Genomic DNA, 13,447 nt, shown 5'->3' on the forward strand with positions numbered 1-13,447 from the left:
ATAAGAAAATACAGGTGCTGGAAATTGGAAATAAAAGGCATACCTATATATACTTTTGATGACAACTTCACAGACAAAGAAATACTTTGGAAGAGTATTCACAATAAGTAACAACAGCCAACTTGCCCACAGCAAGCTTCCACATACATCGATGTGATATATACTCGATAGTTTTTTTTTGGCATGTTCAGCGAGAGATAAATATTGACCAGGAGACTAGAAAGAACATTCCTACTCTTCTTCAGAGTAGTCATGGGAACTTGCAGGAACTCCAGGAGTTTGAGCCAGCCCGGAAGTTCATTTAATGTTTCTTCCACAAGGTCGCACCAATGACAATGTAGGACCCCTTCAGTACTGCACTGAAGCTTTAGCTCCATTAATCTGAAATATTAATTCAGCTCCCTTTTACACAACTGTTGTTTAATCTGTTCAGCGCTTCCAGCAATTGCTTTCATTTTTTTCTTCAATGTTATCCTATAGCATATGCATCAGCTATCTGGAATACCACAATAAGCAATATTCAACCACAATTAATGTTTTCAGTCAGACGGCTTAACCAGTGGATGCAACAAATTTAGCTTTCTAGGTGTTTGATAAGGGACATATCTTAGACTACTGTTGTTTTAATATTCATTCACAGGATGTGGACAATGCTGGCTGGGCTAGCACTTACTGCCCACCCTGAATTGCCTTTGAGAAAGTAATACCGTGTTGCCCTCTTGAACCAGTGCAGTTCACTTGGACACACAATGTAATCAGGAAGAGAGTTTCAGGACTTCAGCCAAACATTTAAGAGCCGGTGGTGTTGGAAGCAGTAGCATGGATATAAGTTTGACTAACTAAGTAATAGAAGACTTGGGATAAGGAGGTACAATGGCAATCTGCAACTCATGAAGTGCTGTGGCCACAATTATTTACAAGAAATATCCATGGTTTGGACAAGACTGTACTATCACCAAGTTTGCGATGACACAAAAACTGATGGAAAGGCAAGCAGTGAGGATGACAGTCTGTTGAGACATACAACAAATGGGCAAAATTTGACAAATGCAATATGTAATGATTAGGTTAGATTCCCTACAGTGTAGAAACAGGCCTTTCCCCCCAACAAGTGCACACTGATCCTCCGAAGAGTAACCCACCCAGACCCATTTCCCTCTGACTAATGCTAACCTAACACTACGGGCAATTTAGCATGGCCAATTTACCTAACCTGCACATCTGTGGATTGTGGGAGGAAACCGGAGCACCCAGAGGAAACCCATGCAGACATGGGGAGAATGTGCAAACTCCACACAGACAGTTGCCCGAGGTGGGAATTGAACCTGGGACCCTGGTGCTGTGAGGCAGCAGTGCTAACCACTGAGCCACCGTGCCACCCCTAACACGGAAAATATAACATGGAAAAACGTACAGTTATGCACTTGGCTATGACAGAACAGTTGAATATTACTGAAACGGAGAAAGACAGCAGAAAGCGGCAACACAGAGCTATGTGGGAGTGTCTGTGAATAGGCTTCAGAACCGTTTCCAAAACACTAGCTTACGAAAGTTCAGCAAGAAATAGGAAAAACACATAGAATGCTGGCCTTTATTTCAAAGTACATAGAGTATAAAAATAAGAAAATCTTGCTAAAACCATGAGGCACTCATTAAACTCCACCTTGAATACTGTAATCAGTTTTGATTCCCCTATTTCAGGAAAGATTCACTTGCATTGGAAAGCAAAACAGAGACGGCACATTAGGTTGATCCTGGATATGGGTCTCATGCAGTGAGGCAGATTAGGTTGGGCCTGTACTCGTGAGTTCAGAATAATTAGAGATGGTTTTATCGTTATAACACGTTTTATCAACACAAATTCACCGTAATGCAATTGACGAATTGGAGCCACTATTTCTAAAGCGCAAACTTTTAAAATGTGTGTTGACTGAAATGCGATTATAGCGCCAACACTTTAAACACAGCTCCTAAAATGCGATCTTTCTATAGCACGGGAAGAACACAACCATGTTATAAAAGAACTCAATATACTTCAAAAAATTTTTCAGGGATTTCAGGGCAGATGTGGAGACGTTGCTTCCCCTTATGGAAGGGTCTCAGGCCAAAGTGAATGATTTTACTTTAAGGGATCACTCAGTTAGGTGAGAATTGCAGCAGTTACCTCTCTCATAGGATGGTGAATCTATGCAATTCTTTACCAGAAGGCTACAGAGGCTCGGTTGTGCTAAGTGTATTCAAGGCTGAGATCGACAGACTTTTAAAATAGTAAAGGAATTAAGGATTATAGGGGGGGTGCGGAAGAGGAGGCAGAGAAGGGGAATAGAGGATCAGATCAGGCTCAATCCCATTGAGTGGAACAGCAGATCCAATGTGCAAAGTGACTTAATTTTGCAACTCTATCTCAAGGTCTTAGTAATTGATAAAGTGCCCAAAGTACATGAAATACAAATATTTCCACCATTTTTGGAAGATCAAATTAATACAGATTTAAACTATTTTGTTTACAGATTTTCTAATCTGTAATCAGACAAACCAGTTTACAACCATGCTAAACTTACATTTGTAATGTTTTAGATTACAGTGAATGATTTAGTTTTGCTGTTAACAATGTTTTCTTTTATCTTATTGAAGACACTGTATATTCATCTAATTTATGAAAGGATCCTGTCTGGCATTGCTCCCTTCTCGATATGGATTACCCAAGAGTACAGTGATATTTAAAGTGATATTAATTTGAAGAACTGTCTTTGCAGTTATGTCCACTACGCTGTAGTTCACACAATGTTAACTCAATATACTTCACGTCATGCAATCGTAATTTGCATCCCTAAAATACACATTAATGGTACTGATCAACTGGAGGTTAGTAATTTCTAATTAAGTCATTTTAAACAAAATGCGTGAAAATTCTTTAAAGCAAAAAAAAGTGTCTTCCGGGGTTTAAATTACGAAGTGGTGTTCCAAATTAATGGTGTACCACCCTTCACTGTACAGGTTATCGTTTGGAAAAAAATACACATTTTGTCACAACGCTAAAAACTACAGAATTTACGCTCTGCCATTCCTAAATCAGCCGGGACCCAGCTAACCTGCCTACTCATCCCGTTACTCTGAAGCCGGCTCCGGGCCCAACAAGGCCTCAGGCTTTAATCACTCCCAAACGCACATGGACTCGGGATCTGAACCGGTTCCCCTCCATGTGCCCGAATATCAAAAACTACCCCAGCCCTTGACTTTACCCTCGTCGGAGATATCATCCTCGAAGCCTTCGGGGTCGCTGAAGCCTTCCTCAGGCTCCTCCACCTCTGCCAGCTCATCATCAGCCTCCCGGGCCTCACCGTCCCCACTCGTCTCCTTCATTCTGCCTTGGCTGGGCGGCCGGAAAAGAAAGAGCGAGCACGGAAGCGCGTGTCCGGGCCCGCCGAGGGGAAAGGGGCGGGGCACGTTCGGGCGAGTCCTGCGCGGGCCCGCCGGTTCGCCTGTTTGAAAGCATTCAGAGGGACGAAAACACTGAGTTGTAGGGAGGATTTAGAGGTAATTGCTGGTTGTTGAATTTAGATAGTTTTCATAAATAGATTTATATGAATTTATTAAAAGCATTACTTGACTTCATCTGAGAATCACCGTTATTGTTGAGGGTTTGTTGTGAAATATTCCTCGTGCTCCCCCCAGTGAATGAATGGTGGTCCAGTCCGGTTGTCGGATGAAGGACATGGCGACGGTTACGTTCGGTTGCTCGTATCCAAGCTCTGTGCTCTCGGATTGATTGTTCAACCAAGGTGTCTGTTTAAATTAAAACTTTCGGTCATTTAAGGCGATTGTTGTAGCGGAGCTGGAATCCTCTTTTCCCAGCTTTGATAGTGGGATAGTGTCTGTCCAGTTTAATCTTCCCTCACTTTGCAGTTTATTTGACTGATTAGATTAGATTACATTACAGTGTGGAAACAGGCCCTTCGGCCCAACAAGTCCACACCGCCCCGCCGAAGCGCAACCCCTACATTTACCCCTTACCTAACACTACGGGCAATTCAGCATGGCCAATTCACCTGACCTGCACATCTTTGGACTGTGGGAGGAAACCGGAGCACCTGGAGGAAACCCACGCAGACACTGGGAGAATGTGCAAACTCCACACAGTCAGCCGCCTGAGTCGGGAATTGAACCCTGGTCTCTGTCACTGTGAGGCAGCAGTGCTAACCACTGTACCACCGTGCAGCCCACCAATGATATTGAAGCCTCCAGAATGAGCAGCTGACAAATGGCCCACTAGACCCATCTGTACTCCTGATGCACACCAGCTTCCTCCCATTCTCTTCTATTTCATCTTCTTGGTATTTTTTAATGTCTTATACTTCATCTTTCAATACACCTATGCCACTCTCCTCAAGCACTCATTCTATCCACTCTCAGGGAAAGGAAGTTTCTTCTGGGTTTTATACGAGACTTACTGCTGACCATCTTATAGTTATGATGCCAGGTTGAAAACGTACATATATTAAACTTGATTTAAGTTGAAACCTGCAATCTTCTATTTATTAAAACATTATTGACGTGAAATGTTAACTCTATTTCACTCCCCACAGATACTGTCGGAATTTGTGTTTCTGGTTTCCAGTCTCTATAGTATTTTGCCTTTGCTTTTCCTTATTTGTTGTCAAAGGAAACGAATGGAGGGATATGGACTAAGGGCAGGCAGAAGGGATTAGTTTAACTTAGCATCATGTTCAGCACAACATTCTTTCAGAGGGACAGACACATCAGCATTCAAAATAATAAGATCTGATTAGAAATGTATTATTTTAAATGAGTATTCTCAGTTCCTATTTTGTAAGAAACTGCATTTCTGTTTTAAAATCTGACTTACCAAAGTTCTTCTGTAACAAAATGTAACATTTGTACACTTGGAACAAAGATATACTGAAACCACAGTAGTGTTACAGTTACCTTTATCTATGCGTTTAGGCTAAATTTAGTGTTGAGGTGATCCTGGGGCTACATGTGGCCAATCACAAGACACACTGTTCCTACTCTGAAATATTGACACCTTGTATTCCTAACTCAACTGGACCCTTTCTGAAATTTTATTCCCTGGCTTTACTCGAGGATTGATCTCTTCATCATTTTTGCTGATTCATTGTCTTCATTTTTCCAAGTTTGACTTAATAAAGAACTAAACAAATTATAACCTTTTCTGCCCAATGTCTGCCCTTACCAAGCTTAAGTAACTCTGAAGCTGAGAGTATTAATGTTGATCATCTTCACATTTTAGCATAGTTGGTTGTAGAATCATAGTCATAGAGATGTACAGAATGGAAACAGACCCTTCGGTCCAACTCGTCCATGCCGACCAGATATCCCAACCCAATCTACTCCCACCTGCCAGTACCTGGCCCATATCTCTCCAAACCCTTCCTATTCATTTACCCATCCATATGCCTTTTAAATGTTGCAATCGTACTAACCTCCACCACTTCCTCTGGCAGCTCATTCCATACACATGCCACCTGTTGCCCCTCAGGTCTCTTCTTTATCTCACCCTAAACCTATACCCTCTAGTTCTGAACTCCCCACTCCACGGAAGATACTTTGTCTATCTATCCTATCTATGCCTCTCATGATTTTATAAGGTCCCCTCAGCCTCTGACGCTCCAGTGAAAACAGCCCCAGCCTATTCAACCTCTCCCTATAGCTCAAATCCTTCAACACTGGCAACATCCTTGTAAATATTTTCTGAACGCTTTCAAGTTTCACAACATTCTTCCATAAATATGTTTGATTCTGATATATTCTCTACTATTTCCTATCAAGGAATAAATAAAAGCTATTAAAAAACAGATAATGCTGGAAGCTTCTGTAGAAGGTAAATGGAGTTGACAATGTGTCAGATCAATGATTCTTATTCAGAACTGAGTTGTTGACCTGAAATATTAATTCTATTTCACTCTTCTGTGCCTCACTGCTGAGTATTTCAAGCTGTTTTTGATTTCATTTCAGATTTCAGTATGTGTAGTACTTTTTTTTAATGAATGCAAGTTCTTATAACCAAAAGAAGAAATCAACTTAATGGATGCTTGGAAAAAGTGTTAATTTAGAATTTTAGCAAAACAGACATGGACAATTAATCATAATTACTTAAAAAGACGTAAATAATTTACAGTTCTGAAGATGTGTTGAAAAACATAGTATTTGGTGAATTATTTTGAATAGGAGCTTCTTGGAGAATATAATTTTTTGCAGTGTTATGCTAAGGAACTACCTGCCAATTGTAGCAAATTTAAAACTTTTGGCAAATTTAAAACTCAGAAGGTACTGTACAAGAACATGAGGATTTATATTTTGTTTATTTTCTCCCCTCAGAGAATTTATCATATAATTGGAAAATGGAAAGTGAGTACGTGGAGTTGTTGCCCCGTGTTTTCTCACTATTAGGAGATGCCAGGCAAACGGTTGTTGATGATACCTGTTTGGAGAAGCTGCTAGATTGTTTCCGGGCAATAACAGAAAATGGTAACTGGATACTCACTTATTTTGAAATCTTGATTTGAACCAGTACCTAATATGACATAAATTTTAATTGCATAATTTAATATATTTTTTCTACATATCAATGTAATCTAGTAATGGAGAATGTTGCAGTTGTGATATTAAAGCTATTATATTAATTCTGCTACAGCATTATTTTGCCACCAGTGAGACTTTTTTTCGCACAGCAACCATCCTATAGAATTTTCATATGAGATTTCAAACTTGGAAGGAAATGCACCTGGGTTGACACTAAATTAATGTGAAATGGATTATTTTACAAAAGACTTGCTTGACTCATTCGTGTCTAAATAACATGTACATGGATCTGAATTGAGCTTTGGCTATTGTCTTTTAATGAACATATTGGGCTTCTGTATCGAGAGTTTGATGCTGGAAAAGCACAGCAGGTCAGACAGCATCCAAGGAGCCAGAGAATTCTGGCTCGATTCTCTGGCTCCTCAGATGCTGCCTGACCTGCTGTGTTTTTCCAGCACCACACACTCAACTCTAATCTTCAGCATCTGCAGTCCTGACTTTCCCCCTATTTGGACTTCTATTCAGTTTCATCTGGCATTTTATCCATCTGCCTGACTGTCTAGTTTTTGTTATCTAGGGAATGTATTTGTTAAACATCAATGCATTATAATATACTTGATGTAATAGCATTTGTTACCTCTGAGCAGATGACAAATTGCACCTATTGTTACAAATTGATTTAGATTAGATTAGATTACATTACAGTGTGGAAACAGGCCCTTCGGCCCAACAAGTCCACACCGACCCGCCGAAGCGAAACCCACCCATACCCCTACATTTACCCCTTACCTAACACTACGGGCAATTCAGCATGGCCAATTCACCTGACCCTGCACATCTTTTGGACTGTGGGAGGAAACCGGAGCACCCGGAGGAAACCCACGCAGACACGGGGAGAACGTGCAAACTCCACACAGTCAGTCGCCTGAGGCGGGAATTGAACCCGGGTCTCAGGCGCTGTGAGGCAGCAGTGCTAACCACTGTGCCACCAGTAAGGTAGAGAAACCAAAGCATAAGACTATGCCTTAAGTGTGATCCTCAGCCTGTGTTTAATCAGAGCCTACAATGAGAATCGTGCTGAAACTGGCCTCAAAGAGGAGAAAACTGGGTAGAGTCCTGGTTACTGATCGTTATCTAATAATTCCTGTTAAAAAACACAATTCTAGATATTTGACTGGGTACAGCATTAATCTTGGCTCAGATATTCTACTGATTAAACAGTACGCTGACACAGTGAATATGACCTCACACTGTACCAGACAGCAATCAATGTCCTTGAGTCTGAACCTTTGCAAGAACTCAGTGCCACCAGGCAAAGGAGAAAATGTTGATACCTATGTTAAATATAAAAACGTTATAAACTGCAGTGATAAAATTGGACAGTAAATTTGTGTAAAATTTTACTCGCTTTTACTTTTTTGTGCTCCCTTCAGAAACAGAGTTCTATATTCTACAGAGAATACCATGTCTGACAAACGTAATTGTAAACGTATCCAAGCAAAGGGACATTAACCCTAGCATCCTCTCTTTCATTATGAGGCTGACTGGACTATTTGCTGCATCCGAGAACTATTTTATTCAGTTAGAGGTTAGTAATTAGAAAATAGTTCAGTTTCAAGTTTTTATTTAATGAAAGAATATTGTTCATGATATTCAAGTATGACTGCTAGAGTTAAAATGAAATTCAAATTGAAAGTGCACAATTCTGGAGATACGTAGATATCTACATCGATAAAAGACAAAAGAGTTCAACACCTAATATGTAGTTTTATTTGGCAAAGTGTTTGCATGTTAAAATTAAATCCTTCTCCCACCTTTTTCATGAGCTGTCACACCCACTATGTATTTCTAGCATTTTCGGTTTTGTTATTTTTAATACTTTGGGTATCTTGAAATACAATGCCTATTCATTTTACACAGGTGTAATTTGTTGAGAGCAATCCAGCCTTGAACTCATCCAAAACTTTGCTTTCTATGAACTAACTTGCACTGTGTCCATCTCCTGTGTGATCGCTGAGCAACATTGGTGTCCAGTTAGATAACACCACTGTTCTTAAAATTCTCATTCTTATTTTCAAGTTCCTCCATAACCTGTACCTCCCCAGGTCTGTTATTTCCTGCAACCATGCAACCCTTTGAGATATCCTTTTACCAGTTTGCCAATTCAGATCAGTTATGGCTTAGCTAACAGGTGCCAGGACCTTAAACACTGGATATTCCTCCATATATACTCTACCTTGTTTCTCTTTTTAAATGTTTATTTTTTACAAATACATCTTCATAATCAGGACCTAGCAGAGAAGGGTGCAAATGTGGTTGATTCCCCCAGGACTTGTGACTTCATGGGGCCTGGGGTTGGGCAGTCTTGCCCCTATCTTAAGTGACAGTTTTGTGTCTAACTCACTGTACTTGTGCTCTACATTTGAATAGAGTTTTTCTGTCTCCTGTGCATGCGCGCAGTCTCTCCCTCTAGTGTGCGTGTGCAGTTTCTCTCTCTCTCTCGTGCACTTCTTTTCACTCGTGCATGTGTCCTCTCCCTCTCACGCTCTTGTCTTCCTCTTTCCCTCTCTCGTGCACATGTGCTCTCCCTCTTCCATGCTCATGCGCCTCTCTCTCCCTCTCTCATGTACACTCACCTTCTCTCTCCCTCACGCTTGCCCTCTCTCCCATGTGCGCGCACCACCTTTCTTTTGTGCATGTGCCCTCCCTCTCTTGTTCTCAGACACACTCTCACTCTCTCCCTCTCTCTCTTGCGCACATATTCACAGGTGGTATTTATCTCGCACACGCTGTCTCTTTCACGCACACACTCTGTTGCACACACACGCTGTCTGCCTCATGTGTGCACTCTCTCATTCTCTCTTGTGCATGCACTCTTGCACACTCTTGTGCACTCCCTCTCTCACGCTCACCCTCCTCACGCACATCCTCCTTGTGCACATTCTCCCTCTCGCTTGCAATCTCCTTTGCAAACACTCTCTCTGCACTCTTGCACACTCTCTTACATGGACGCGCTCTCTCGCATGCACATGCACTGTCTTTTGCATGCTCTCTCACACGCTCCGTCTTGCACCCGCATTCTTGAGCATGTGCACTTTTCTCTCTCAAGTGCACACTCTGTCTCTCTTACGTGCACGCACTTATCTCTTTCACGCACGCTGTCTCTCTCTCTCTCTCTCTCTCGCATGCTCCCTCTCATGTGCACACTAGCTCTCCCTTCATCAGGCTTATGGCCGAAGCGTTGACTCTCCAGTTCCTTGGATGCTGCCTGACCTACTGTGCTTTTCCAGTGCTGCACTTTTTGACTCTGATCTCCAGCTTCTGCAATTCTCACTTTCTTCCAGGATTCTATAATCTCTGATACAGTCCCTGCTGATTGGAGGGTAGCTAATGTCACTCTAATCTTCAAAAAGGGAGGTAGAGAGAAAGCCTAACATTGGTAGTGGGGAAAACTCTCAAATGCATGATAATGGACTTTACAGTGGAGCATTTAGAACGCAGTGGCAGGATCAGACAGAGTCAGCATGGATTTATGAGGGGGAAATCATGCTTAACAAATCCAATGGAATACTGTGAAGATGTAACTAGTAGAATTGACATGGGGGAGCCAGTCTATGTGATATATTTAGACTTTCAGAAAGCATTTGACAAGGTCCTGCATAAGAAATTTTCATGCAAGGTTAAAGTGCATGGGACTGGGGTGGGGGGCGTGCATTGAGATGGATAGGAAACTGGTTGGCAGAGAGGAAACAAAGAGTAGGAATTAAGGGTCCTTTGCAAATTGGCAGGCAGTAACTAGTGGGGTGCCACAGAGATCAGTGCTAGGACCCCAGCTATTCACAATATATTTGAATATCTTACAAGGAAAGGTTGAGGGGCTTGAGGCTGTATTTGTTAGAAGAAGGTTGAGAGGTGACTTCATTGAGACATATAAGATAACCAGAGGGTTAGATGGGGTGAGAGCCTTTTCCTTCAGAATCTGATGGCTAGCATGAGAGGGTATGGCTTTAAATTGAGAGGTGATAGATATAGGACAACTATCAGAGATAGGTTCTTTACTCAGAGAGTAGTAGGGGCATGGAATGCGCTGACTGCAACAGTAGTAGACTCGCCAACTTTAAGGGCATTTAAGTGGTTATTAGATAGACATATGGATGAAAATGGAATAGTGTAGGTTAGATGGGCTTCAGATTGGTTTCATAGGTCAGCGCAACATTAAGGTCCGAAGAACCTGTACTGCGCTGTAATGTTCTATGATCTGTATATTAGTGATTTGGGTCAGGGAACAAAATATAACACAGTCTATATTAATGATCTGGATAAGGGAACAAAATGTAACACTATATATTAATGGTTTGGATAAGGGAACAAAATGTAACACCTCAAAGTTTGTAGATGATACCAACGGACAAATTATTGACAGATGCAATATAATTTGGATAAATGTGAGGTTATTCACTTTGGAAGCAAAATCAAGAAGGCAAGCTACTACCTGAATGGCTGTAAATTGGGAGAGGGGAACGTGCACCAGTCGCTGAAGGTATGCGTGCAGGTGCAGCAGGCGGTAAAGAAGGCAAATGGTCTGTTGGCCTTCATTGCGAGAGGTTCGGGTACAAGAGCAGGGATGTGTTGTTGCAGTTATACAGAGCTTTAGTGAGGCCACACCACAAATATTGTGTGCAGTTTTGGTCTCCTTTTCTGAGGAAGAATGCTCTTGCACTCGAGGGAGTGAAGCAAAGGTTTACCAGGCTGATTCTGGGGATGGCAGGACTGACTTATGAGGAGAGATTGACTAGGTTAAGATTGTTTTCGCTGGAGTTCAGATGAATGAGGGTTATCTCTTAGAGACTTATAAAATTCTAACTGGTCTCAACTTGGTAAATGCAGGGAGGATGTTCCCGATGGTGGGTGCATCCAGAACCAGGGATCATAGTCTGAGGATTCAGGGCAGAGTTGAGGAGACATTTCTTCACCCAATGAGTGGTGAGCCTGTGGAATTCATTATCACCGGAAATAGTTTTATTGAATGTATTCTAGATGTGGGTAGATATAGCATCTGGGGAGAAAGCAGGATTAGGCTATTGCGTTGGCCAATCAGCCATGATTGTGATGAATTCCAAAGCTTTTCCAACAGTAGATGTGAGACTAATCAGCCTTGTGTCTCCATTGGCAGTTTTCCAATGTTTGGTACTTCTCCAGAATCCAAGGATTTTTAGAAAATTACAATAATGCATCCACTGTCTCTTTGGATGTTTTTTTGAATAGTAATGTTGTGCAGTGATATGGGATAAAGATAGGAGATAGAAACGAGATAATAGAGTCGGTGCTGATATGAAGGGCTGAATGGCCTCTCTCTGCACCATAATAATTCTGAGATTCTGTGAGAGCATGTTTGAGAGAGTGCAGATTTGTGTGTAAGAAGGTGAGTGCACATAAGTGGAATAGAGTGTTTGTGTGTGTACGAATATTAGCAAGAGTAAGTGCTCATAAGTGTGAGAGAGCATTTTTGTGTCTGTGTGTGTGAGGAAGAGTGCAAGTTTGTGTGAGTGTGTGTGCGCATGTACACTGAGGCTCGGATTGAGCTGCACATAATAAAAGGCAGAGGCTGCTTGGTGGACATATATATATATATATATATATATACACACACACAGACATGAATGCACCCCCAAAAATCTATTCACACACTGGGTTTGGAGAGGACCAAAATCCAAGCTGGATGACAAACCATTTCTGACACTCATTCTCATATGAATTCTGCAAAGGTCGGTATGCAGTGTGCACCACATGAGGACAAGGTAATTCCTTAACTCACCCTAGTTCCCTCCCCTTCCCAGTGATCAAGTTTTGGGTGCTGGTCCATCGTTTTTAAGTTCTGATTCTAAAGCTGAACAGGCAAAAGAAAATAGTTAGCTCTACTGCTTTGCATTTCATATACAGTGGAAACTCGATTATCCGAATGACATGGGTGGGCACTATTTCATTTGGATAATAGATTATTCGGAAAATCAAGATGTGGATAGATATAGCATCTGGGGAGAAAGCAGGATTAGGTTATTGAGTTGGCCGATCAGCCATGATCGTGATGAATTCCAAAACTTTTCCAACAGGAGATGTGAGGCTAATCGAGGCTAATTTGAGCTTTCCTCTGGGGCTCAGAATTTAAAAGTCTGCTCCCTGTTCAGGAGACAAGCAGCAGCGCACATTGCATGGCACTCCGCCCCCGCCTGCCTCCCTGTCCAGCACCGCCCTCCAACCTGGTCCAACACCGCCCCCACCCCCAGCACAAAGCGCACGAGCCCCCGCTCGCCCCCAGAGCCCCGTCCAACCCTACCCCCAACCCGGTCCAACTCCACCTCCCACACCCATTCCTGCATCAAACCTTGCGCCCCCGAACCATGCCAATACCCCCTGCCCCCCAAACCCTGTCCAACCCCGCCTACCCCCAAATCCCTGCCGCCAACGCCAACCCCACCCCCATCTCCCAACCCTTCCAAACCTGCCCTGCGCCCCTCCCTACCCGGTCCAACCCCGCCCCCCAGCACAAAGCGCGTGAGCGCTCACCCCCAACACTGCCCCCTGCCACCTCCCCTGTCCACCCTGACCCCTCTCCGGGGCATCCAGACTGGACACCAACAACAACTGTTGCTGCTGGAGCTGCCTTTGTGGGGTAAGTCTCCAAATAGCGTGCACACAGCCTCACATACAACTTTTTACTACAACTTTTTGACAGGTTTGACGTTTACCCTGCACAGGACAATGTTGAAGAGATTATTCCTGGGAAGTTGGGGGAGGGGGGTTGGTTAGGGTACACCCCTCTATAACCCCAGGGAAAGTGTGGGGAGAGCGAGAGGGTGGGAGGTCAGTCATTTGGAGACAGAGC

The 13,447-nt window shown here is 42.6% G+C and overlaps 2 protein-coding genes across 7 annotated transcripts in view; one reads left to right on the forward strand and one right to left on the reverse strand.

Annotated features, from left to right (window-relative positions):
* LOC122560418 (eukaryotic translation initiation factor 3 subunit B) overlaps nt 1-3,398 on the reverse strand; it is a 75,237-nt gene extending 71,839 nt beyond the window's left edge. The window contains exon 1 of the mRNA XM_087998038.1: nt 3,243-3,398. Coding sequence (XP_087854164.1) covers nt 3,243-3,363 — 121 coding nt within the window. The 5' untranslated portion in view covers nt 3,364-3,398. The remainder of the gene's footprint in view (nt 1-3,242) is intronic.
* A 55-nt stretch (nt 3,399-3,453) lies between these two features.
* Nucleotides 3,454-13,447, forward strand: part of brat1 (BRCA1 associated ATM activator 1) — a 72,269-nt gene continuing 62,275 nt past the window's right edge. For 2 of the 6 annotated variants that reach the window (XM_043711102.2, XM_043711104.2), the window contains exons 1-3: nt 3,690-3,782; nt 6,361-6,510; nt 7,998-8,152. In XM_043711102.2, the coding sequence (XP_043567037.2) occupies nt 6,384-6,510; nt 7,998-8,152 (282 nt within the window). In that variant the 5' untranslated portion in view covers nt 3,690-3,782; nt 6,361-6,383. Of the gene's footprint in view, nt 3,538-3,689; nt 3,783-6,360; nt 6,511-7,997; nt 8,153-13,447 lie in introns of those variants that run through there. The other 4 variants (XM_043711103.2, XM_087998035.1, XM_087998036.1 and 1 more) reach the window with 4 other exon arrangements.

This window comes from Chiloscyllium plagiosum, unplaced genomic scaffold (genome assembly GCF_037043375.1).
Source record: "Chiloscyllium plagiosum isolate Xiang-an unplaced genomic scaffold, Cpla_swu_hap1 HiC_scaffold_20, whole genome shotgun sequence".
Taxonomy (NCBI): Eukaryota; Metazoa; Chordata; class Chondrichthyes; order Orectolobiformes; family Hemiscylliidae; genus Chiloscyllium; species Chiloscyllium plagiosum.